General features: G+C 38.0%; 1 protein-coding gene and 1 long non-coding RNA gene across 6 annotated transcripts in view; both read right to left on the minus strand.

Annotated features, from left to right (window-relative positions):
- Positions 1-21210, minus strand: part of LOC114013257 (uncharacterized) — a 67280-nt gene extending 46070 nt beyond the window's left edge. For 3 of the 5 annotated variants that reach the window (XR_008746374.1, XR_008746372.1, XR_008746370.1), the window contains exons 1-3: positions 15189-21210; positions 13316-13375; positions 12507-12595 (exon numbers count right to left, since the gene is read on the minus strand). This is a non-coding gene — a long non-coding RNA (uncharacterized LOC114013257). Of the gene's footprint in view, positions 1-6129; positions 11301-12506; positions 12596-13315; positions 13376-15188 lie in introns of those variants that run through there. The other 2 variants (XR_008746371.1, XR_008746373.1) reach the window with 2 other exon arrangements.
- A 1756-nt stretch (positions 21211-22966) lies between these two features.
- Positions 22967-26252, minus strand: PPDPFL (pancreatic progenitor cell differentiation and proliferation factor like). Its single transcript, XM_013302394.3, has 4 exons — positions 26028-26252; positions 25043-25132; positions 24852-24951; positions 22967-24471 (listed from the first exon to the last, which is right to left on the minus strand). The coding sequence occupies exons 1-4, from the start codon at positions 26080-26082 to the stop codon at positions 24459-24461; spliced, it is 258 nt and encodes an 85-aa protein (XP_013157848.1). The 5' UTR covers positions 26083-26252; the 3' UTR covers positions 22967-24458.
- Between the last annotated feature and the right edge of the window lie 1421 nt (positions 26253-27673).

Raw genomic sequence — 27673 nt, forward strand, 5'->3', positions numbered from 1 at the left:
AAACAGGAGCTGGAATTAGTATCCCATGTCAATCCTGTTTATGCCATTGCAACTCGGATGATGAGGAATGAAGTCTTCTGTGGAACTAAACCTGCCATAAACAAATAATGCTAAGCACAGACCAAATTTCTATGACAGCAAAGGGAGCTTGAAATTTGACTGTGTCTGCTAAATGCTTGCTAATTCAACGGTGGGTTGAAAAACCTCTTGAAAATTAAAACTCAGGCCAGCTCAACACTACATGAAAAGGATTCATTTGTTCATTCCAGCTGGTCAAACCTGAAGATATACTAATTTATTGGGGTAAATACAGCCAGAGTAACTCCATTTTTTCTCAAAGAATAGGTTACATGCTCACCTCTCTGTTTCATCCTTCCCTTTTTAACATAAAGATATGTAAATTCAAACAGACTCTTGATTACTGTGTTTAGGGTACTGTACACAAACAGATGTGAGAAAAATAAAAATGTGCCACATTTTGAAGGGACATCTGCATGGAGGGGTACAGAGCACCTGGCAGGGCATGAGGCTATGGGGGCATAAACACTGCGCAGTGCACTGCAGGGTGCACACTGGCACAGCCAGATATCCTCCAGACAGGGTACTCCAACCTGCCTCCGGGGATGCAGGCAAGGTGAAGTGAAAGATCAGGTCTTCCAATTGATTTTCCATCTGGGTCAGAAAGGTGCATCCAAAGGCACTCTTGGGATTATACAGCGCAATTGTCAGGGAGTATAGCCTTGTAGGCAGAATCATGGATGCTGTAGCAGGACAATGTTTTATCATTGACCCTATCTTAACAGACCTGAAATATTCTGCTGTTCTTGCACTAGACAGAATATTTAGTATTATTTTCCATGCATAAATTATGAAGGGAGTGAGAGACTCCATAAAATAAGTTATGGACTACTTCAAGTAATAGATAAGTTAAATGGCTTATAAATGTCAGTGTTACACTCATCAGTTTCACTGGCCCTTGGTCTTACCTTGCAAACTTGAAATGAATAAATTACTTTATGCAGAACTGTAGATCACAGTGTAGCACAATTAATTATTCCTTAGACTACCTCTTTCAAACAAAACTGGAGAAGCTTCTGGTTGTATTACATATCTGGTAAGATTATGAGACTCATTTCAGCATTTCTACGGTGTCTTGTTTAGACTGTAGTAGCAATCCTGCAGCACACTATTTTCCAAACAGAAATTCATACTTTAGAGAGTTTTTAGTCACAATATATTGTTTGAAAATATTTCCATTACAGATAATTTTGCAATTACTCGGGCTCTTAGGTGCTGTTTGTTTCCTGAGCATGCATATTTGCTCAATGTTAGAGGAAGTGCCATAGAGCACAAGGGAAACGTTCACTGCCACTGTTAGTGTAGAAGTGTACATCTCTCCAGAATGGGTAGATCAGAGGACATCCTCTTGAAGAACTGTTCCTGAAGGAGTCCTAACCCACCAGAGATACAAAGAGGTGCAAAAGCTTGCTAGGGAATAATGATTTCCAGTATTTACTTGTGAATTCCAAGTTAGAAAATAGCCTGCGAGTTTGCAGAAGATCATTTATAATTCTTACAGACCATGTGTGTGTGAGAGAGAGAGGGAGAGAGTGTGAGTGTGTGAGAGCGAGAAGTGCCAGGTATGCCCAGAAGGAGTAAAACAGTGAAAGGAACCATTTGAGAGTAGGAAAAAATGTTACTGGTGAGAAATGCTATGCTCCACTGCACATTTCAGATATGCCACAGATTCAAAAAGGTCACTGCCAAAAGCTGTTTTCTCTGTTGCAGAGAAGCAGCAAATGTGTGAAATGGCCCTAAGGGCAAGGCTGATAAGACTTAGTACAAACACATTTGATCTGCAGTGTCTTTCTCTCTCCCCTTTCAGATTATTTTTTTTTCAGTCCCATAATAAAGATGTTAGTCACAGCCACTTGCAGGCAAACTGTATTTTTAAAACAGAAGATATGAGCTCTTAGAAATGGGAATAAGACCAAGGGAGGAGAGTTCTTTAAGGAAATGATCTGTCAGCTGACACAGGGAAAAAACAATTGAGTAAGAGCTGAAGCTGAGTTTTTTTGCTTTCACAGGGAAAGGCAATGGCCAAGTTTCGAACATTTTCAGGCAAAGCTTTATGCTTAGTCTTTGTGTCAAGTGTTAGCAGGAGCAGAGGGGGGATGATTTTCAACAGGCACGTATTATTTTTAATAAACTGGACATACAATATAAAACAACAGCATTACTGCTTTATCACCATTTTCAACTTCCTTTATCTCTTGGCTCACTGCACATTTCTTAGTTTGTCTGGTTTGTTTACATAGTGAGGCAAAAAATATTCCTGTGGTTCTGAGCACCAAATCTGTATTTCAGACATGAAAACCTGCACTTGTGAGGGAAAACATAGCAAGTCTTTCTGCTGAATGAGAAACAGATACTGTGAAATGCTATGTCATATCCCTGTACCATCTGAAAGGCTGGTCTTCTGTACCCCATCACAGTTCACTCCCAGTATGCACATTTCCATTATTTTTTTTTAATCAGTGGATGGGTAATACTGTTCCAAATTCCTGACATTGCCAGGTGGTTCTTTTGTTGGTTTTTGTTTTTTTTTTTTTTCCCAGGGATTGCCTGATGTTCTTTTCCATGTAACCTAGTTATGGTTACCTACAGGAAATAACTGACTTCCCTGAAGATCACAGTGGAAGCCATCCCCCATAGTTTCATCAAATAAAGTTTCAGGGGTTTTTCCTGTTTTGTATTGTTTGCTGGGTTATCCTGATTCAAGAAATAACTTAATGCATCATGCTATACCTCAAAGTCTTTAAAGAAGGTCAAATGATCTGGTAGGCAGGAAGGTAATACTGGCTCACTAAATCTTATTTTCCTGTCACTGGCTTCATTTCTCTTGCCTGATTGCTTCTATCCAGTTTCTGACCAGCTATTCTGTGGCTCCCAAAGCTACTCTAGAAGCTGGCCGAGTAGAGCACTAGCAGAGTTTCTTTCCTCCTGGGCTATGCAGTTGATGTACCATCTTTCTGTTTCATAACAACTCTGTCACCTTAGTAGAAATGGCTGAAATTTGTTTCGGATACTGAGCTACACAGAAGACCTTGGTCATCACTGTTTTAAGCATCATAAGATTCACTTTACTACAATAACAGTAAAAGATCAGCGGATTAGCATGCTTGCACAGCTACTCTGACCAGTAAATGCTGCTCCTGGGAGGCACACACCTAAACCCAAATTTGAGTAAGACTCCTTACAGACATGAAGTAAGCTTTCATTTCTTTCTTACCATTTGAGTCATCATCTAGCTCTCAGTGATTTGCAGCTTCTTAAAACGTATTCCACATACATCCTGTGTTAATTTCCAGAAAGTGAAGTGTTTCAGCTATTTAAACCAGAGCTAGGTTAAGACCTCACAGGGAAATTGCACATAGGAGTGCAGTTCTTGTTAATGGTGCTGCTGTGTATATCACTCTGCATGCAACACTTAACAATGACAAGTATTTCAACAAACAATTCTCATACATTAGATTATATTAAATGATATATTCAAAGGCAAATGTAATTCCCCCATGATGAATTTGAACAACAAAACCCTTTAAGGACTCAAACACACATTAATAGCATTTTGCTTTTATTCAGGTTACACCTGCTTATAAGAAACATGCTATCCTTCTTAGCAGAGCTGTTCTATTAATGTACATTTAATGAAAGTTTACTGTTGCAATAATGAAAGTTTACACACATCAGTGCCTGAGGATTTGAATTAGGTCACATTATTTCTGGTAAGTCTTTGAAATACGTCTATACTCTCAGGTAAGACCTTGATCTGCAGACCAGCTCCTGACAGGAAGCATGGAAAAACCTTAGATGATGATACAAATCTGCTAGGGTGAATCAAATCTTAGAAAATTTATTTCTAGAGGACTTTTAAAATTAGTTTACAACAATATATCAGGCAATGTCTAGTTTTGAAAATGTCCAGGAAAGGATTTTGCATAACCACTTTTTGAGGGCAGCCTATAGATGAGAACTTTCTCCTAGAAACTGCAGTTGGAATTTTATTTCCTTACAGTCTGGAATATACACAACCTAAAGCAAAGCTTCACTTTCTAGTAAATTTGCATCTGAAAGGTAAGGTGTTGATTAAAGGTATCAAACAAAAATATGCATGTTTCACTAAAAATAATATTACAAGTTTCAATAGAGAAGGCACATGTGAATAGACAGGTATGGAAGGATTAATAGCAAGATACCTTCCTATGACCTGCAACTCATCCCCACTTGACAAAAATCAGATCAAATATGTGGGAACAAGAAGAGACAAAGACTCCAGAGCACTTACCACTTACAAAAAACTGACTTGTTCATACCAGAATACTGTGTGGAGATAGGTTGCTGCACAGAGTGATGGGGCATGTGCCCAAGCTTGCTCTTGGCATAATAAAACAAGATGGGAGGGGGTGAGAGGGGGAGAGAATAACAGAAAACATCAGTAAGTCTACACTGATGGGACCAGGCAGAGGCATAGCTAATAGCAGGCATTTCCAGCAAGTTACAGCAACCTCAGCATGGGGCTCTTTATGTCTCTCATGCGAAGGAAGTCCTAGTACCAGTAAAGGTGGTGTCCACGGAGCAAACAGTAATCCAAAGACAGGGGAGCAGACACACAGGCATGTATATTGCTGATCTGCATTAGTAGCCAATGGTCTTGCACCTTGATTTTCAGTGTACAACTGGTGTAAAGAGGTTTATTACTCTGAGTAAGACATAATTAAATAATGGCTTATGAGATTTTTTTGGCACATTTCGTTACTCTGATGTGACTTGATGTTACTATGAAAAAACAGCACCCTTAGTGAGTTGGTTTATGACCTCTGTATTGTTATTAAGCTCACATAATGATTTTTTTCAAGCAAGCTAAGGTAAAACATAGGTGGTAATTATCTGCAGCTGAAAACAGTCACTTTTTACTTCAATAAAACTTTTTACTGTGTGCTTAGTTAACTTAAGCATTTGCAATTCTTTCATGGTCCTCTGAGAGTCTGATTGATTGTGACGTGGCTTCTGGATCAATACCGCTGTAGCATACAAAACAGTTGGCAGTGTGAGTTTTGTGATTCCTTTATAGAAAGCAATCTGTCACTTTTCCCTGTCTTGCAGATATGCTAATTCAGCTCTTCTTCTGGATGCAAAGCATTTCCTCCAAGAGTGCTATCTGTGTATATGTAAAGTGCTTTCATCGGCATATTTTTTCTGAATACCTGAGTACTTAATGAATGAAGTACATTCAGTACCAAAACGGAAACCATGAGTAATTTATTTTGCTATAGTCTCTAGCTGATATAAAAAGTTATCCAGATTCAGAATAGATACAGCATTGTAACTTTGCTTGTGCTTCAGCTGCCAAATATTAATTTTGGCTATGCTAATCACATTATTAACCACTGCTTGAAGAAGCAGTCTTATACAGCAGCCCCTTGTGGCTTCTTGCTTTGTGTGAGTCGGTTTTGTCTTGATGACTCATTATAGACCATGCTTTTAAAAGCTTCAGTAAAGAATAGTATTTTGCACTTGGACAAGGAAAGGGCTGAAGTTTTCCTTATTACCTGTCAGAATCCATTAGCCCTTTAGAAGCTTTATAAGGTACTGTAAGATCAGCTAGTGAGCAAAGAAAAAGTGTGCCATCATTTTCTTAGCAGTTACTCACACATCATGTTCTATTTCCACTTTTCTTAAGGCTGTAGCTTTCATATCTACCTGGACTGTCTCATAATCAAGCCAAGAAGGAGCAAAACTACATAAATATCACAGAGGTGTGATCTGTGTTGTACAGGGTGGGATGTACCTCCTGGCTAATCCTAAAGATAACATCATGCTTTATTAAAGCTCAACATCACAGGTAAGTTAAAAAAATCTTTACTGTGGACCAGCTTTTCAACGGGACCTTACTGTGTACGACAGAAGGTAAACCTGAACGGGCAGATGCACTGCAACAGTACCTCTGCTATCAGTTTTACCTCAGCTTTTAACTACAATACGATGCAAGGTTACTATGAAAGCATTTCTCCTTTGGTCCACTGTGTATTCTGGAATGAAAATCTGAGACATTTTTAACTAAAAAGATAAATGTCTATGCCAATGTATTGTTTTCTTCCCATTCTTCTATTGTAGTATAACAAACAAGTGTAAGTACTGGTTTCACATTCTAATGGACTAAACTGTTTTTCTGCAATGATGCCTACATATTATAATTATGTGTACCCAAGACAAAAATCTTTATTTGGTTCATTCAGAAGTATTACAGAGGCAAATTATCACCTTTTTTCTGCAGGATATAGCATCAGAGAAAAGCCTCTGGTTCTCTAATGGCTATCAAGTCTTTAAACTAGGTATTAAAACATTCTACAGGGCACTGGAACATTAAATTCCCTTATGAAAGTAATACTGTCAGTATAAATTAAATTCTAAGTTTAAAGACACAGGAATAAACACATTTTAGAGTGCCCAGATACAACATCAAAATTAGCATATTAAAATATATTTGATTACAGCGACAATAAATTTAAATCATGCCTGTAGCAGCAGCCGCAGATGCTTTCAACAAGAGGAGGAACAAATACTCTCAAATGATGTTCAAATAGTGAATACATAATGAAGAGAGTTCTCAGGAATATACCAAACAGTTTGAGCACCTGAAGAAACATATGCAAGGCTCAATTCAATTTTAGTTTCTTTTAAAATCTTTTTTTGTGACCATATTGCTAGCTGTACTTAATAATCAAGCAAAATAAATTGAAAATTAGATTACTTAGAAAAACTCTATTCCAATAACCACTTCAAAAGGTGACATACAAAATGATCATATGCAAAACTAGTAATTTGTTTGGTTTGAATTTAATGAGACTTAAAAGTACCTGTGCCTTACATAATATAATATCTGTATAATTCATTGCTGTTGTTTAAACAGAAGAAAGTAGTGCTTTAAAATTAGAATATAAACCCTTGTAATAAGAAAGATTAGTTGGATATGTTTATTTCTTCAAATACCCTGATGCCTTAAAGAGTACAGTAGCCTTTCACCAATTCAGATCAGTGTAGGCAAAGCTAAATTTAGGCCCTTGGAGTCTGATCATGAAATCGTTGTTTAGAGCTAACTTGTTACTGAATTCTTCCTGTGAATTCTTTTTTCTTTAGCAAAACTTTCACTTTGAGAACTTTTTTATGACAGTATCTATCTAGCTCTCATACAAGGAAAAAAAAGTAAGTATCTTCCCTGCTTTTGGTGATGATAGATTTAAAAGATTGTTGCTGCCAAGGATAGTTATGGAATACAAAGCAAGTAATGATTAAGATTATTTTTTTGGAGCAAGGGGAACAATGGAACATGAACATGTGAAAATATGTATTAAAAGCAGAAAGCACTTTGATTTGCTGCATCCAATATCCCGTCAACCCAGGTGGAAATATGTATCAGATGCCTATGTCTGCTTTTAACAATTCAGTTTTAAATGACCCAGGACTTAATTAGCAGCACAAGAAAGTTCTGAATAAATGTAATTTCCTTGACACTACGCAGACTGAGCACAGTTTTGCCTGTGCAGTATGCAACTCCTATTGATGTCAGCCAAAATTCTATAGTCTTACTACAGATCAAAACTGAATGCTAAAGTGTCTAGTGCTAAATAATGTCTTTTTATGCATAGGTACAAATGCAGAAAAGCACAGGAACACTTCCCATGCAGCACCTATCCAGAACGGGTGTGTGGAGTTTCTATAATAAAAAAGACAATGTAAGTTCAAATTGCTGACCATATGAAAATGTCTTTACCACAAATACACTCCTCTGGACAGTGAGGAATGACCTTCAGTCCCCTCTGATAGTCTAGCTTTAACGTGTCATTGCTTCCTGCAACTCTGGCAATTGTTGAGAGGAGGTGTAGCAGTCATCACCCTGAGTTAGATGGCAACACCTGCCATCTAGCAGGTAAATGAAAGATGAGAGCTTTCAACTTTTTCTGCTCTATACCCTGGCTGTCACGAGTCTCACAATGGTTCTCTTTGCCCGTGAAGAGAGAGATGCAGGCAGATCATGAGAAAGAAGAAATTTCTGCAGTTTGAATGGGTCCATTTTCCACCTTTAGCTCTAGACTTTTTAGCTTTCATGATATGAATCTACATGGATGGGTGAAGGCAAGTTTAAGGTAAATTCAGTTCCTAATAGCTAATACTCCAGTGCTCCCAAAGCTCATTTAAAGAGCTAAGTATTTCTTCCCTACAGTTCATTATAGTGCTTGAGCACTCTGCAGAAACAATTTCTCACTCATTTATAGGAGATGTTATTGACACTACTATTATTTAACCTTCAATAGTACCTTAATTGTGCTTTTCAGTGGCAAAGACAGACCACGAGAGAGATCTCTCTGAAGGAACAGACATTAGAATTTTGGGGGCAGACCTCTAATTGGCAGATCAATGACCTGTATGTATTTTAAGATGCATAGGTTTAAGTATTCAGGACTAAAAATGTGGACCTATGATTTATGGCTGTCTCACAAAGGGTATATCTGAAATTAAAGTAAATAATATCCTGGAAAAAAAGTTAAATACATTGTGACAGGACTTAAATTCAGCCAAAGCCTTGAGAGGAATCTGTCTGCTATTTTTCTTAAGAACATGTCAAAAGATAGAAAAGCTTTCTAAGTGCAGCAAGTTTCTGATCTATTGGCAGATCAAAATAAAATGCTTTGGGAACACATACATTTTTCATAGCCAGTGGGCCCTTACAGGTTGCTCCAAACTTAATCTCAGTCCAGCAGCTTTCAGAGGCATTTGGGGTTGCAGGAAATAACATCCCCACAGGGTCCATAGAAGCATCTGTCTTTTCATCAGCTTGGAAGCTTGACTGTGTGTGTGATCCTCGTTGCAGATTCCTTTCCACATCCCTATGCTTCTTCCCACCTAACCACCTCAATGTTCACATGTACACACTCTGGCACACACACTAAGCTGTCCTTCCCATGGCTTAATTCATCCACCTGTAGAGGAACTGTGATATATATAAACTCAATATTAGTGATTGCTTCCTCTGCGGGGGATTCCTAATAATGACTCCTGATCATTATTCATATAGTGGTCTATCTGAATAAATACATGCATAAACATCACAGTATATTTAATTCAGGAACTTTCCTAGCTCAGTACTGATCTCACTGAGTTAAATTATACCAACAGGTTTTTTTTTAATTAAACCATACAAGCTCTTTCTTTATGTGCAAATGAGATATTTCTTTTCAGAAAGCTTAATGAATATTGCACAGTGATTGTGTATATATGCAAGGTATGATAGAGCAAAATTTTGTTTTAATTAAGTGATGATTATTATTTCAGAAGTTTCTGAAGGCAATAAATAGTAATAATTAATTAAATAAATAGATAGATAGATAAATAAAAAGCATGCACAGCTGATGACAAATAGTTTAAACCCTTGTTTCTTGCTTTAATTTATGAGTTCACTGCGAGGAGGAGGGACTTTAAAGCCAGTATTATGGAACTGCCCCAAAACATTACAACCTGTCAGATATGAATGTTTCAAAGGAGGTGGCGTTCAAGACTTAGAAAGAACCAGTTAACTTATACTATGTATTTCTAATATGTGTATAGGTGATTTTAGGTTATTCATGAATAATAAAGCTTTGGCACTTTTTTTTTTTTTTTTAATTCCTGTAGAATGCTCTACAAGTAATGTTTTTTATACTTCTAACAAATATTGTAATATTCAAGCCTGTGGAAAATTAACTTCTCTCAGTTCATTCATGTATAATAACTTCTTTTAGCTTGAGCTGATGCTAGTAGTCTCTGACAAAGAACAGGTGGTGGAGACTTTCAGATTTAGCGATTTCACTTAGGGCTGAATACAGTACTGAAGCCTGGAGTCTGGACTAGGACTCTGAAGCAAAATATAAATGATAGTTAGAATTGTTTCTAAAATATACTTCATTAGCTGTAATCTGGATACCCACAGCTTCTTACCTGAGATAGCAAGTCAAGTTGATAAAAAAGCAAAGTCATTTAATTAGAAACCTGTTTTGAAACTAGCTTAAAATAAAATAAAGGGGGGTTTCTTTTGTTGTCTGTAAGGGCTCTAATTCCAACTAACATTAGGAAAAAACCCACCACAACAGCAACTTATAAATTAATCATAAGGTCTGCTGCTCCATACCTTGTTTGGTAAAAGTTGTCAGGGTTAGTTGTGTGAGTGCTAAAAAATTGTGGGTAAAGGCTTCCTTATGGGGGGTGGATGCAGGTGGGTGGGTGCCAAAACCTATTTCTAGGAGCAGAAGTGCATCAGATCTTCTTTCAGAAAGAAAAGTTTAGGTTTACAGAGCTTCAGATTTTCAAATTCCCATAAAATGATAAGCTATTTCTGGCTTCACACCCTGAACACAAGAAAGCCACCAACCAATGATGGATCCATTTGCTTTCTTCTTAAACAAGATTTTTGTCAAGGAGGTGAGAGGAAAAGATGTTTTAGAAATGCATCTGTTTCTTTTTAGGAACAACACAAAATCTTTGGAAAACTTTTCCAAAAACTGAAAATCAAAGAAAGGCAGAGAAAGGAGGCTGGAACAAAGTTAACTTTTCTTAGTGGAGTGATTATAATTTTTTGAAGTATTTGAGTAGGCATTCGAAAGGGAAACGGGAGAAAGGATGAAAGTCAAGTTATGTTTGTCTGGCCTAAAGTAATTTTTTCTAGTCAGAACAAGAGACGCTAAGTAAAAATAGAAAGTGTTAATATTAGACCTGATAATCCTAACCACTGACATTTTATGAGAATGAGTTTTCACCAAAAAAACCCCAAATTGTTTCATCTGATATTTTTCTAAAAAAAATTAATAATTACCATATTTTGGACATATAAAAGCGGTTTGGATTCCATGTTAATTTATGCATTTTTTTCTAGGAGGGCTCTCTCACAGTTTTCAAGGAGTCCTAAACAATCTAGCTTAAAGAAACCCCAACGGTATTATCAATAATAGAAAAGGTCCATTTTACAGCAGCCATCATACCCTGGGCTTAACCAGAATAATTGTTCTTTGCATGTACAGACAATTAAAAAATACTCTGATCTCAAGTATTTGGCAGAAGATTTAAAGTATGTCTAATCCTCTTCAGTCTCTTCAGTCACGCACAAGAGCAAAGGCTGAGAATATTACTTTTCACAGGCATAGCACAGGCTTACACATCTTCAGGGCTTTTGGGGTATGCTTCACTCTCTTTTTCATAAGTTAAAGTAGCTTCAGATTTAAAACAAGTTACCATGGACTAGTATTAATCAGATTCATAATCACGAGAAGTTCAGTTAAGTAAAACTGGAATTTCTAAAGCAAATTATAATTTTGAGATAATCAGTCAGGAATTTCATCTCAGGAGGCATAACAGAACTACAATTCTGAAAATTACAGTATTCTAATAGAACACTACCATATTCAAACCCACTATAAATACTTCTAATGAAAAAGTGCAAGTTTTTACTGCCTAAAGAATTGGAACCAGAATGCAACAACATAGCCTACACACCCTAAATAAACAAGTTAATGTGAGTTGTACTTTGGACCTGGTTCAGGCATGGTCCATTTCTACGCTAATATCAAGCCACATGCTGCAAGCCAGCTGTTCTACATCTGCCATGTTTGTAACTCTCTAATTCTTGAGTAAGTGCTGATGGAGCCCTGAGGAGCTGCTTCACAGTTTAAGAGCAGTTGTTATGCTCTTGTGTTCACTAGGTTTGAACAATTTTAGCTTTCTCATTTCAAAAAGAAAACTATGCAAATGACAATCATTGTTACTGTCCAATGTTAATCCCTTTTTCCTGAAGACAGGTGGTTTGTGTAAGCTAGAAATGTGGAAATTGGTTGACTCCTTAGCTGCCTCCCTGCTAGGGCTTTTTCCCCCACTTCATCAACATTGCTATCTCTAAATGTTTTATATGCAAGCAAGCTATTAATTTCCAGCAGCAATCTGTGAATTAGTATAAAGCTTTACATTTCTTAGGTCAGAAGATCCTCAGTAAATAAATCCATTATTTTCTGTTGTTGCACAGTTTTTAATGAGCTAATATCTCTCTTTCCATGGTCTTGATGTCTTCGAAATACATAAATACTTATATTTTTTCTTTCTTTTTTTCTTTTTTGTCACTTATTTACCATTCACGGAAACCAGAACTATCAGCCCATACATATTTGTCTTGTCCAATTAACAGTCTTTCCACCTATCAAGTCTTTCAAGAGATGTTGACCCTGAAGCTGGCTTTTGTCAAACTCGTAGAAATGTGTCTAAAAAAATTCAAAGAACAATTTTACTGCAACTATGTCCTAATATTTATAATTCATTTTGATAATATGGTCTCTCCGAATACTCAGGCTGTGGATATGGGGCTTAAGTTGAAAGCGAGTTCTAAGTATGAAAACAAAATTTGCTCTTAAGTTATAACTGCAGTGTACCTGTGTACCGGTGCTGTGCCCATATGCATGTCCAGTGCACACTTAATTCCTTGAGCAGTTCAGGAACTCCCCAGCCAGCGATCAGTCATCTTCAAGGTGAGATAATGGATCAGCTTGAGGCAATGGACCAACTTGAAAACAACTAAACTTTCACATATAAGTATCTGAATCATAGTTACAGGAGCTGGTTACAAGAGCCCTCCAGATGGAAGTTTTGAACTGTTGTAGAAATTGCCTCAAGACAACTCCCACTGTTGGGCAACTAGCCCAATTTGTATGCCTAAATATATTGATTAACATCCTGGGTGGAGTGTCCTAATGTGTCATTACTGCAGAAGTATCAGATTGTGCATAGACAAGATATTTGTTAAAGTTAATAGAAACTGGTCCTGCAGAGATGGTCAGGAGTACAGTCTTCTGAATGTAATGTGCTTTAGAATCCTTTTAGGGTGGGAGATGGCTTAGCAACGGGAAGTTATTTAAATTAGCTACTGTTCTCACTTCCATTTATAACACCTGCAGTATTTGAAAATGGCATGTAGGCTCCTCAGTGATGTATTTTCATAAGAACCAGACACCCCTGCAGCATTTGTAAGCATGCAAGCTCCAAAACCGATGTAAGGAATTACAAGGGCTCAATAAACAAAATACCCACATCCACATTGCATTAATTCTAAAAGGAAAACGATAGGGCCTATATATAAAAAGATAAGAGTAATGACACATTATACTACTAAAAATAAATATACATCAACACACTATACCGAATAGTGTATCCCAGGGACTGCTGTTTCACTTAGTCATTGTACCTGTTAATCCTCTTCCCACTACGAAGCAGTGTTCAGACCAGCAGGTGAAACTCTTGAGTCCTAGGTCCAGCAATAAAAGCAAATCCCATTATAAAAGACTTCTAGCAACATTCAGTGCCTTTGCAACCTCACTGATTTTCATTTTTGCTGAATTGTCCTAAATATATTAACTGTATAAGAAGTAAGGGCAAACTTGTCCATGGTAAATGTAAGGGCAAATTATATGATCAAGAATAAATGTATCTTTAAGCCACAGAAAAATTAAAATTTAAAAAATGCTTAAATACAGAATTCCACCACGATGATTTATCTTTTCTGAAATACGCTGCTTTATAGGACAAACCTCTTCAAGTAGGCTAGAAGCGAGTGCTTTATTATTGTTATTACTATCATCAGAATAATGATTTTATGGAAGTAACATTCAATCTTCAGCAAAGCACAAGACAAAGCTTTGATAACTGAGGTTTATCGTGTTGTAAGACACAGGCTGTTACCATCAGGTAAGAGAACGAGAGAACATCTTGGGCCAGCAGAGCTGATGTTATTTACTTTGACACAGACATCAGTTTTTCTAACTTATGTTCCTATGACTTAAGATCATTGCTACTTCTGCAGGTAACACTGCAGCTTTTACTAGAATGTTCAGTGTATATTTTAGAAAAGAGTCATGCATAACATTGGGAACATGTCTGGAATTGCTGATTCTACTTGATTTACTGAGAGGTCATTTAATTTATTGGCAGATCCCTCAGCCACAGGGGAATCTGAGACAGATATGAAAGGAGGATGACATAATATATGCACAAGCCTGCTTAATCAATCATTAAAAACTAAAGTAACATGTCTTTGCTAGAACTGCCACAACTGAGTTCAGATTCATGATTCTGAATCCAGTGGGTCTGTGAGGACATAGTCCATAAAACAGGCCAGGAAACTTCATCCAGTAAATGAGGACAATTATTTTAATACACCACCTGATCAGTAAAACAGAAGATATATTTTGTATATTTTCAACTGGCTTAGTAGCAGCTGTTACAAAAGCTGTGTCATTAACTATGGTGCCTAAAAGATAAACCACCTGGAAAATTGTATCATGTAAAGTTTTATTTCAGTCTGAAGCTCAGCTCTAATTAAATGATATTTTAATGCTTCCATAAGCATTATAATGAATATAAAATGTACTAATTTTAATATTATTACTGTTAGATTTTAAAAATAAAAGCAATTTTAAAATATGCAGTAAAACCATTCCTAAGTGTAAGTTTATATGTACACACAAAAATGTGTGTGGAAGTACATTTTTTTACAAAAATTAAGCAATCTGCTAGGAAAAGGAAAACTGCTTTATAAGAGTACAGTACGTTCAGAAACCATTTTCCCTGCAGAAATTACACAGCATCCTCAATTATAAACTTATTCTAGTACAGGCCCCACTAATTAGGCAAAGGCATCATTAGTGGTGCTTTGATATGAGACTGAAGACAGGGAACTGGGAAATGAAACAGATTGCTTTACTAAATATCATGCAGCATTACCTATTTTATATGAAAGATAGAAAAGATGCCAATACAGTTTTAAGATTACACAGCCAAAAAAGTGTATGCAACTAAGTTTCTATGGAAATGCTAAACACTGTGTTGCATACAATAATATACTAATTCTAATTTCGGGGAAAAGGTTTCTAGTTCAATAAATACATATAATGGTTTTTAATGAGCATTATAAAGCATATATGTGTATTAAGTTTCTAATCAGTTCCAGAAATATTATTTTTTGCATTTGGCAAGATGTAATATTTTTGCTTTAGCCTTATATTAATATAGGCTTTGCAATAACATTTTACCTGTTATTGAAAGAAAAAGCTTTTACTTACTGATGTCAGGTTTTAATTCCAGCTTTGAGACCCCGTATGTTACAAATCACTGATGTTAGGTATTCCCATTCCTGTCCAGTCAGAGTCTTGACTGGCAAAAGTAGAATAGGTACAACATTGAAAAAATCAATTTGATAACAAATAGTCACTTCAGAATTTTCAGAAAACTACAGAAGGAAGCAGCAAACTGAAGTCAGAGGGGTTTATATTCCACCATCTCTGCTCCTGTCTCTCCCCTCTCAAACATTTCTGGTTTTCCATATCTTTAAATACTGACTGTACATGTTGCGATCTTTATTTTTTAATGTACAACTCATGAAAGAAGTTACTACACCACACTGCAAGTTGAGAGCTCTTTGTGTCCTCACTTCATGCTGTGTCAGAAAGCAGGGCCAATTAGGCAATGCTAAAGGAAATCTTGGTAAGTCTCAAAAGAACGTTCTCAAAAGAGTGATTTTGCTTTTGCTTTTACTGCTCAAATTGTGCCTACTCTTTGAGATGACCCAAAAACTGTGCTGTTCATTAAACACTGAAAGTACAAAGAATTCTTTCTCTCCTTCTCTCCCATGTGCCTTTACACACATTACTGTAGGAGGCTCATAAAAGCCAAGCATTAGGGATGAGGACCTTTATTTAGCTGAGGCATAATAATTCAATACAAGTGTAATGCACAGAACGTGTTGACTTGCAAACTGAATAATCTAAGATCTTCAAATGCATGCTTTCAATACAACAGTATTTTAAGAACACTGTTTTTGAACTAATGCATTCAGACAATGTACGCCTTCTCTATTATCTATTCATGAACCTGCTTCTCCTTCATACACTTGAAATAAATGTTGAATTGGCTTGCCAACTAATACAGCAGTGCTAAGCAAGCCTCAGCGCAGCAACTTCAACCCTAGTGTCCTGGGTGACTTATGTAATACTAGTGGCACTTGGATTTCTTGGAAATAAGGAGCTACGTGAGATGAACTCCTCATCCTGTATTTGTAGTACAGTATTTCAGCAGCCAAATATAAGCAGTGCTCTTTCTAGGTCAGTCCTCCACATGAGGGAAATGAAAGTGAGGTTTACTAACTGGACTTTGCTTTCAACTCAACAGTTTTTTCAATCCTGAAAAGACACTGCAAAAATATGCTTTGTTTGTTCACGCTGAAAGCGGATCCCTTTCATCAACTATATGGATAACAAAAGTAGCTGAAATCCTGCTAAAAATACATCCTTACATATATCTGCCATAAACTGCATAGTCATTCCTTATACTTTGAAGTATGTAAATAAAAAGTAACTTCAGTTAATGAATTTGCATTATTTTATAGTTAATGCATATCAAAATCATAATAATGTATGTAGCTAGGTTTCAAAGAGAAATTCTCAGGACCTAAAAACTAACAGCATCACTCTCTCAGCATTCATTTGCCCAAGAATTTTCAGCTCATTAGAGATTTCAGTCCCTATAGCTAAAGCATTTGTCAGGTCAGGAAAAAAAAAAAAAAAAAAAAAGCCTGGCTTTCTTACTGTAAAATGGTGAACAACATCCACTAGTTTTGCGACAAGAAATTTGTCAGGTCTGGACCCCAGATGAGCCTGCAGATTTTCTTTCTGACACTCTGCATCAGCCAGTGAGAGTTTGGTTTATTCATCCTCCTTACCTACTCTCAGCTTACCCATTTGATAGCTCTGGTCTAAGTAGAGTCTAACACCGCTGCTAGTGCTGTTCATTGACAGGAAGGGAGAAACAAGCCCCCATATGCTATTTACTGCGTTAGTCAGTGTTGCTTCCTCAGAGATTAGTAAAATGCTTGATATATCTGATATTGCAGGTTAATGTTAAATTCGGCTTATTCTGCACACTACATCTCCTTGTAACAGTCATTATTATGGTCAATCAAAATGTTTTGACGTATTTTTCTATACTTTTACTGAAATACTACAGATTTAAAAAATAAAATGTTTGCCTTGAAATTCACGATATTTTGAATTAAATACACACTTAGGGTACATCTCAAGGAGTTTTTGCTTGGCTGCAGCCCATCACCATGTTCCCCATAAAGACTTAATCCACTGTAATGTAACGTGCATAAAACTGGAGGGAGAAACAAGAGAACCAATTTCTGAGATGACTAGCCCATAAAAGAGGTCTTATACAAAATTCCCACTAGCCAACACAGGAAGACATCCTGTCAATATATTTCAGGGATGTTATTTTTCAGCCAAAAAGTAACGGTTTTATTGAAGCAAAAGATTGTGCTTCAATCCTACGCCCTGTTTTACAGCAAGGCTGTGGATTCTTTCAATCGATTTCCCTTACTGGAGAGCTGGCTCTATATAAATGGTATCAGTGCCTGGTCTTCCTGAGCTTCTAATACGGCCTAGATTATTTCCTGGCCACAGCAAAATAATTTTGGTTTTGTTTTATTTTATTTTTTTTTTTAAACTAGAGACAGAAAGATGTATGCCCTTTAGACAGGCTGGCCCATTCTAGGAATAAAGGGAATGCTGTTTGCCCTGGCTGCTGTTTCTATGTCATTTCTGTATTATTACTGTGTAGGTGCTAAAAGGGTTTTCATTGTTGGGTTTTGGTGTTTTGTGGGGTTCTTAATTAGTGCAGAGAGCAACTGGGGGAGAGGAGAGAGAGTGAACGAGTACTGATACAAACTTAACCTCTGTAACTCTTTCAGCCATAGCGATCCCTACATAGAATTAGGATTTTAGGTAGGTGTGAACAACTATATCACAACTGTTCTCTTCATTAACATTTTGGGTTTTTCAGTTCAAATCCACCATCAATTAATTTACATTTAATTATTATGAAAAGCACTTTTGATCTCAGTGGATTTCAGAATAGATGACATTGAAGAAGAATTGCCTTTAGTTTAAATAAATCTCAAATGACTTTCCTGTTTGGGGACTGAACTAAATGCTATTAGTGTGAGCAAGTTAAATGTACAGAGGATACAGTATTCGACTGATATTGTACAGAAGGCGGCCTGCTCTCAGTTGAGGAATGCTCTGGCCAATAAATCGCAGTCGTTATTTTTGGCAAGTTTTCTTTTAAAATATTTAAGAAACACTGTGGATGCTTTAATGTCCAAAAAGAAGTGAAAAGACATCCATTTTCAGAATTAGTCATAAAGGCCTCATATAATATTATAATGCCTGGCAGCTGATGCCTTTCAACATTAATGTCCAATGCTATGTTGTTAAAAATGCAGAGTAAAATCAGTCCTTCCATGATAGAGTTACAGTCTATGCACATTTATCTCAGAAGGTCTGAGCTGACCCGCTTAGTCACTGGAGCTCTGTTTTAGTAGCGTGTAGGTGTTCAAAAAGTGTTTACACCACAAACCTGCCCCCTCCAGATGACACTCCTGTTGCATTCACAGTATGGTGACAGATAAACAGAGAACAAACAACTCCCCCACTAAAGACATTAAGCAATAAGAGCATAAGATTAATGTAGGACAATAATTGTGACAACCAGGAAAATAAGCACTGAAAGTAACAATCTGTTTGCTTAAAGCATTTCAGCTTGTCATTCTCTTGCAATGAAATTAGAAAAAAATACAAAGCAACTAGCCCTTCACCCAGAAAAATACGTTTCTGGAAAGCACCAAACGAGAACAAGGAGGGTTTTTTGTTGGAGTGTTCAGGGTTTTTTTCTGCGAATTGATTGCATATTTTTCAGGCAGGCATTTTATTGTGACAGAACACGAAGGGTTTACTACATACACCGCCCATTTACCTTGCCTTTTGCATTCAAGACTTCACTCAATCTGCTACTGCCATGGAGAAATTGTCTAGTCGCTAACATGTCCCATTGGTGTGATTCACTAGATTTCACCTGAACTTAAATGTATGGTGGAGTCATGATAGCATTAATTAACCTGGTTAAAATATGATGGGAAAATACCTATTCAAAAGAACTTATTTCATTATGTATTTTACGCCCAGTATTACCCTTTCATTTCTGCACTATTATGAGACGGTGAAACTTGCAATTTCAAGGTTCTTAGAAAGATAGAATATATATAAAATCAGTTTATTGTAAGAACCTATTATAGGTTCCAAGTTTTAATTCAAAATTGAAAGTGCTTTTATGAGATGAAGAGGCTACTCCATATACAATGTGATAACAGAATTAAACACAAAAAAATTGCACAATACGTCATCAAAGAGAGGATTGTAACTTATTTTACAATTATTTTTTTAAATGTAAATTTGTGTGTAGCTAGTTACCATGCATATAACTCTTAAAACATTTTATGATTTGAGATATTAAGGAATCTATTCATTAAATAACATTTTCAAGTGAATCAGTTTAAAGCATGTGGTTTAGATTCCAAGATTTCAAACTGGCCAACACTTTTATGCCATCCCAGAACCACACCATCACCTTTTTCCTTCTTCTTCGGCTTACTTTGCAATAATTTGTATGTCCTCGCCCAGTCTGAAGTAAGTAAACTACAGACTGGGAAACATACTCTAAGAACCCAGCTTTTAGCTTTGACTCACAGAAGCAAAAAGCCTATCCCCAGCTGCTTCCACCTATTGTTCCACTCCTATTGCACTGAAATAATTCTGGAATTTGGCATAGCTGGAGATTAAATAAAATTATACAGCCCCTTCAGAAATGTCAAGATCCTTGAAGAGAAGGTAGAATCAGGACTTAAAAATTCTTTTGCTTGTTATTTAAGCCATGCTTTCCTGACTAACCCCTGAACTGCTGTTCAGAGAGAAATTCAGGTTGTCAGCAACAGGGAAGATCTTTAAAGTAAGTGTGATCAACCACTGAAAATTTTACTAGGGTGTTTTACGGACTGTCAATCGCTGACTACTTTAAAGTCAGGATGAGATGGTTTTTCACTTGCTGCAAAAAGAGCAACAGAAAAAAACAACCCAAACCCCCAAATAAACAAAAAAACCCCAACAAACCCAAAGCAAACCAAAACCTGAGTAATGTCTTTTTAAAAAGTTACTGCCAGTACTGATACACTTCTCCTAGCCTCAGCTCGTCCAAGAGATGATCCCAGTAGGGCAACTGATGTCCAACCTGTCCTCTTCTGTTATGGTAGAGGCTGTATTTCAGTGCACCTCACAAACTGACAAAACAGTTTTATCTTGCACCCAATACTGCTACCTAAACTAAACTCATAAAGTGAGATTATGGTTTCTGCTTTATAGAAAAACATTTTGAGTGTACAAGCCCTTTTTTTTGTCCTGTTATGAGTTGATCTAATAAAATCTTACATCTCTGACTGACCAGATCATGTCCTGTCCTCATGACTACAGGCACTTCTATAATTCTATTTTTGAGAAAGTCAATAGTGTCCCTGAACATACATTAGGTATCGTAACTGGGAGCTGAATCTTCTCTTTTGGCATAGGGTTGGGAAATTGATTTCTTGCTCCACAGTTTCTGAGAGAGAAGTAGGGGGAAAAATATATTCCTTGCAATATACTGATCCGATTCTCTTCCCTATTAGCAGTAGCCTCTTTCTATTACAAAGACCTATCTCCTAGTGATTACATATGGTATACTTCGCATCTGCTACTGCCAGCACAGCTTAAAATGGCATATGACAGAGTGCATGACAAAAGAAATCTGACAGAATCCCTCCATCACTGAAGAGTCAGCCACGACACTGAATATGGTCATGGTTAAAATTTTCACAGTCACCAGCTGTTAAGTGCAATAATCCAAGAAATACTTTGCAAACATTAATCCTGGTAGAAATGGCTGAGTGAACCCTGCTTGAGTTTTCCTTTGCAGAAATGTTGAGCAGTGACAATAAGAGATTAATAAGTTACAAGAAGAAATAATTATTAGTTACGATTAAAAAAAAATAGGGATTTGCACATAATTTAAAACATCAACAAAAATGTTATTATATCACAAACAGAAATGACTCTTCCAAAGAAGTTAAAGGAATGCTAAAGCACATTTTAATCACTGCACATTAGGAAAAGAAAAACTTATTCCCAATAACTCAAACTGAGTTTGAGTTTTTGAGTTGCTGTTTGAACTTGTTTCTTAAATGGGTTCATTTATCATTCTTGCTTATGCAGAAAAGGCCAGTATAAAAAAAAAAATCCCATTTCATAGCAATAGCTAGTTTTTACAGTTAATCTTTACTATTGTCTACCCACAACATGTAGTATTGCTTACCTCACATACAGGCAAGAAAATCCTTGGAAATAAAAACAACTTTATAGTATTTCTTCCAAACCAAAACAAAAGGGGAAAAAAATAACTTCATAGTAAAGAATTTCTCTCTCTACATGTGTTCAACAGGAAGATTTTGCTGTTCTTGAACAAAAACAAACTATGTAAGATTTGTCTTTTGACTCCTAAAACAAGTATTACTATGACCAGCAGACTATAACTCTAGGGGGGTTTTTTTAGGAAAGAAATGGAAGCCCATTACTGCCATGGGCAGTACATTACATTATGAGCATTTAGAAAAAAAAAAAAAAAAATCAAGTCCATCTTTCCATTCCTAACTTGGTGACAACAGTTGGATCTTAGTGCTTATGTGCTGGCACAAATCCCGTTTCTGGTATTTTTTTCTACATGGATAACACCACCTAGATTAACTTCAACAAAACAAGTTTCTACCTACACTCCTAACAGGAAAACAACACTTTTTTCCCTACTACAATTAATATTTGATAAAACATTTAGAATTGTCTTACCCAGATAGGAATTAAAATCATATTTTTCTGCTGTTTTTCTTGTTCTAAGCTGCACTTAAGCCATACAATATAATTTCCCCTTCATATTTCTCTTTAAATCATTTAGATTTTGACTTTTATCTCCCCACAAAGTAACACTATATTGACATTTAATTCAAGAAAATTGACCTTTCCTTATTACCATGTTGTAACTAGATGCAGCCCTTTGTTAGCAAGCACTTTAATGTCCCATTTACCCCTATCTGCTTAGGAGTTTGTCATAGCAACATTGCATGTTATTTAACAGAGTTGATTCACTGCAGGGCAGCTATACTTCAAAGAACTGGCACAAATAACTATGAGTTGGTGGTGCTGCAACTCCAGCACTGTGCTGAACACAGTAAAAGATGATGGGAATCGTGTGAGGGCACTTCTCCAGAACAGTATCACCATGCCACCATTACATAGAGTAGCTCATATAGCCTAAGCAGATGAATGCAAACAGTAGGCAGGCTCCCACCTCTTGTTCTTCCAGCCTTCCCCCCTCCAAAAAAAAAAAAAAAAAAAAAAAAAAAAAAAAAAAAAAAAAAAAGCGGGGAAAGGAAGGGGGCAGTGTGGAGTTTGTAGGTCTGTCTTCACAGTTTATCAGCTTTCAGCATGTTCTGCGCCCCACCTTCTGATTATGTAAAGACACAAGCAGCCTAAGCTCAGCAAGTGATATGGAAGTTTGTCACTGTCCTTCGGTGTTTCCTGAACCCTGTATTTCTCATGTACAATAAGGGCTACAGCACTTCTTTGTTCTAGGACTCCAAGCATGTTCAAAAAGACCAAATCACCTTCTTGCAACTAGCAAGTCTGTCTTTTTCCCTTTCCTTTATATGATGTTACAGAAAAAGATGTTAGGGTCTTCTTCCTACCTTGCATTCCACCATTCCTTTATCACCTCACATTAGACTTCAGAAACTAAAGGAATAATGTGACACACAGCATTCTGTAGGAATTTTAAAGTTTTACTATGACTTCAAATAAACACATCCCCAAAACCACCCACACCACAAACACCACGGAACATCAGTGTTATTTGAACCCATAAGACCAAATACTGATTAAATCTTTTTATTAATAAAAATACCTTAGTATAAAAAATAGTTCATTCTGTACACTTAGAGATTGGACAAAGATGAAACTACACAGCAGGAGTAAAGTAAGATACTTAACATGTCAATTTCAGGATTCCTGAAACTGTTTTCAGAATTATGTTCTTTTCTGTTCTCATGTGCCATGCATTTATTGTCCTTACCAAACTGTAAGCTTCCTGAAGCAGTCACTAGGTACACTTTGGAGTTATGCATAACCATGACAACCATTAACCTATGATGAAAAATGATGGCTACATTAATGTTTGCTAGTGTTAGTTCATCCAGTGATGGAGAGGTCAGGTAGGTTTAGTGATAGTACATCAAAAAGTTGCATAGACAGTTTACAGAAATTATATCATCCAGTCAAATAACTTGTTACTTTCTATGACCTCATCTGCATTTCAGTCATACCCAGTAGAATAAACAGTCTGATGTACTGCTTTGCAATGCTGAAGACCAAATGAAGCTATGTTACAGTACCTTTCAAGAGCATGAATCATGACAACAGTAGAATTGGTTAATAACATTAATGTTATCCCTTTGAGTTGAACACTTTCCTAGATCTAACACATAACTAAGCTGACAGAGTAGTGAATATTGATGGGATTAACCACTTGATAACAAGTAGCTCTTTAAGCTACAAGCAAAGCAGGTGACAGTACTCTAAAACAGAGCTAGGAGTATCAGCTCTGATTAAGGTTGCTCTTCTGCCTGGAAGATGTCAGTGTCCATTAGGATTACTGGTTTCTCATCTATCTCTTCTATCCTGTCATCAAATATCAGCATGCATAGATATGAATGAAAGTTGTACCTTGTTATTTGAGGTTGGGATCTATGCACCCTGCTTGAACAAGGAAACCAAACTAATTACTGTTTTGTCATGTAATTGGGCTTTCTAAAAGCAAAGCTATCACCAAGCATTCTTGGAAACTTACTCCTTGTAACTGGTAAACAAGTAATTGATAGAAAACACCATATAGCAGTCCTACACTGGACTGCATATTTTAATCTTGTTTACATCTCTGTGTGACGGCTGACAGAGCCAGTATCTTAAAACTTAAGAGTATCACCTATTGCAAAGTCATTCAATACACATGCTTCTCCTAAGCCTACAATATCTTACTCTTACTGGCATTTTTCTCTGACTGTCCAGATAAATCATCAGGATATTTAATCCTGGTAACTCAAATCATCAGGATATTTAATCCTGGTAACTCCCATTAGAGACATCTCAAATTACAGCAAGTCTGTAATGAACAAGGTAGACCATGGACATGTCCATTAAGCAGTATCATTTAAACTACTGACATATTTTGAAATATACTTTTCTGCTCTCCTAAAGGTTTTGTTTTCTTCTTGCAGCTGAACCCAGACATTAGGGAGATCCCAAGCCTCTTGGAAAAACAAGTCTGCACGTAGTATTTCAGTCGGTAAAACCAGCATGCTGTCCTATTCAGCTGTTGGTACTGCAGAAATATATATTAAAAGGTTATGAGCAGAATTATAAATGTCTTTTGAGGAAAATTTAATTATCTGCCTAAGTATTTTCGAATGCATTCACATCAGCTTTTTAATATAAAGTCAAATAGTAAACTGCATAAATGAGTGTGCAAGTGACACAGAGGATTAAATGTCACTATGCTTACTGTGAAGTAATAAGAGTTCACCTATTAAAATGAAAACATAGAAAGCTTCTGTAGCTGTACACTTGCAGTATCTTAAGTCATCAAAATAGCACTGCACATTCCAGATTATTTTAGCCGATTAAGACTTGTTTAGTAACACTTTTACCAAAGGGAAAATGGAATGAGCAAGTTATCCCCACCGTAGTAAAAACAGGACTCACCTGCTTGCTGATAGTGTCTTTCTGCCAACAGTTGGTGGAGATTGTTCACTATGGAAAAAACTTTTTATCCACCAACATTTATCAATCAACTCTGGTAATCCTGCCAAAGGAGAAAAAGCCCACACCATTAGACACTAGCTGAATAACAAACGGGCAAAACCAGAAGACAGTTTGAAAGAAGGACACAGTACCATGAAATGCTTTGTCCTGGTCTGTAACATTCACAGCATCCGAACAGCAGGAGGAGCTGGAAGAAACACTGGATTCTGAGTTCTGTCTTGCTGTTCATGGAAAACACAGACACACGTAACAGAAAGTTATTTGAGAGAGCACACTATTTCTATGCCAAGAATTTTTCAAACATGCTGCTACCTTGGAGGAAACAATCTAAAAAATAAATATACCTGGCTACAAAGTATAACTTCTATATATTATAGACACCATTCTACTACAGTTGTTACATAAAAACTTTTATAGAAGTTGATCCCTCAGTCTACTTACTCTTCACTTAGAAGCATACTGAGATCTGTTTGCATACCTTTCACTGAAAGCACTGACAAATCTTGTGATCATATACACACTGCTATTGAAACAAATGAATCTGTTCTTGAGTATTTTAAGTCCAAAACAACCTAGCTGCTGTTCTTTGCGGTACAACTGCATGCTAAACTCACACTACAGTGTCCATCCTGCACAGAGGGATCCTAATGCACCAAACGTACTCTCAAACCTGTGTTTATGTTACATATTTAGAAACAAAAAGTGTGACTTGATTTTGTGCTCTGCTAAGACTGCAAAGTAAATATGAATTACAGCTAGAAGCCAAAAGTTGCGGGACTAATCCTTTTTGTATGTCATCTTTTATAGTTTTAAAAAGATATTAAAAAAGGTATTACATATCCCTAATAAACAACTCTAAATAAGAACCAGAATAACCAGAAGCTGATACTCATTAAAACTTAAGTTCATTGATATAACAAAAAGCTCTTCAAGCAATTAAAAGCTACCGGGCAAGGCCACCCTTCTGCCTCCAGTTTGTCCGGACACCCCCTGACTTTTCCCGAGCGAGAACAGCCCGGACATCTCCTCAGGAGAAGCTCGGGGGCCTCGGCCTCCCTCGCCCCGAGGCGCCCCCCTGCCGGGGACAGGGGACAGCTCGCGGACCCCCGCACTTACTTCTGTAGTACTGGTTCTTGGCCAGGAGGCAGCCGGCCGAGGGTACCGAGGCCATGGCAGCGGCGCGGCGGGTAAGCCGCCTCTCTGCGGGAGGAGCCTGCAGGGGAACGGGGAGCGGCGCCCGGCGCAGGACAGCGGCAACGGCCTCGGCGCCCGCCGCTCACCTGAGTCGCCCCGGGAAAGCCGCCGCCGGGAGGCTGGGGCAGGCAGGGCCCCGCTCCCCTCCGCAGCCAGTGCCGCCACCACCCCGGGCCGCCCCTATATGGGCCGCGGCGGCGGGCGGCCCGCCCCGGGGGCGGTGGGACGGGCCCGGTCGGGGCCAGCCCCCGGCACGCTGCCGCCCAGCCCCGGCCCGGCCCGGGACAGCCCGCGGCGGCCGCCGGTGCCCGGCCTGGTCCCCTCGGTCTGGCGTCCCGGGTGTCACCTCTCAGCACTTCTCTGGAGCGCGCTGAGCGGGGACAGGCAGCTGCTGCCTTAGTGACTCTCCCACCAGAGGGGCAGGGGAGAGGGGGGTGAAGCAGGGCCCGTACCTGTTTCAGTAGAGACTTTTGTTTTGTTTATAAACATGCACACGACTGTGCACATACCCTAGAGAACGCGAAGTCCAAGGAATAGTCTCCACCCTCACGGTGATAAGTGAAACCAGTGACCATCTCAAGGCTTGGTACAGAGCGAGCTGTGTCACAGCTAGATCACCCAGGAAGTTTTTTCTTCCCACAGACAAACACAGCTCTTTAAATCACTCTCATCCTCACTCATGGCAAAACTTGTCCTACAGCATGTTTCCTCACCTTTCAGAATTGTCAACAGAAAAAGTAACAAGCAGTTTTGGCTGTTTGAGTTGCTCTTGCTCTCCAAGTTTCATCTGTTGTTGTGTTGGGGTTGTTTTTTTCACAGCAGGGCAGCGTGTCGGAACGCAGGCGTGTGTGGTGCGTGATACCGTGTTACCGCAACGTGTCTGCCTGCTTGAACAGTGAGTCCTGGCTCAGATGACAAGGGCATGGCTCGTAATAGCTCCTGCCACATTTGTAAGGACTTACTCAAACTACGGCCCGCGGGCCGGATACGGCCCCCCAGGGCCTCAATCCGGCCCCCGGTATTTACAGAACCCCCCGCCGGGGGTTGGGGGGGAAACCAAGCAGCCGCAGATGACTGCCTGCCACTGCATCCGCGCGCCGGCCCCCTGGTTAAAAAGTGTGAGGACCCTTGATCTAGGCATTGTATTTGGCAAGAAAGCAGAGGTAAGTGGATCTGTTGTGATCCCTGTGAATATCCATCCATGTTGGAGCCATGCCAGAACACTCAGGAGCTGGGGAACACCACCTCTGTGAAACCTGAAATTGCTTCACTCCTGCATGTGTATTATTTTACTATATCATTTAGCTTACATGGCCATGTACCAGGTTTGTTCTAGAACCCTGTTTCATGCATTGCACTGGAATAGAAAGTACTTATTTAATGAGAAGTTTACCACCATTTCTCCCACTCTCTCTGGCGTTATGACCTATCTATTGTATTTTCTTCGAGTAATGCACTGAATACTACAGATTTTGCCAGTGTTTTTCCTTCCATAGTTATTTTGACATAGTGCTTCTAAACTACCAGCACACTTATTTTCAATCGCTGCAAAACCAAAACATGTTATT

Source organism: Falco peregrinus, chromosome 3, assembly GCF_023634155.1.
Source record: "Falco peregrinus isolate bFalPer1 chromosome 3, bFalPer1.pri, whole genome shotgun sequence".
Lineage (NCBI taxonomy): Eukaryota > Metazoa > Chordata > Aves > Falconiformes > Falconidae > Falco > Falco peregrinus.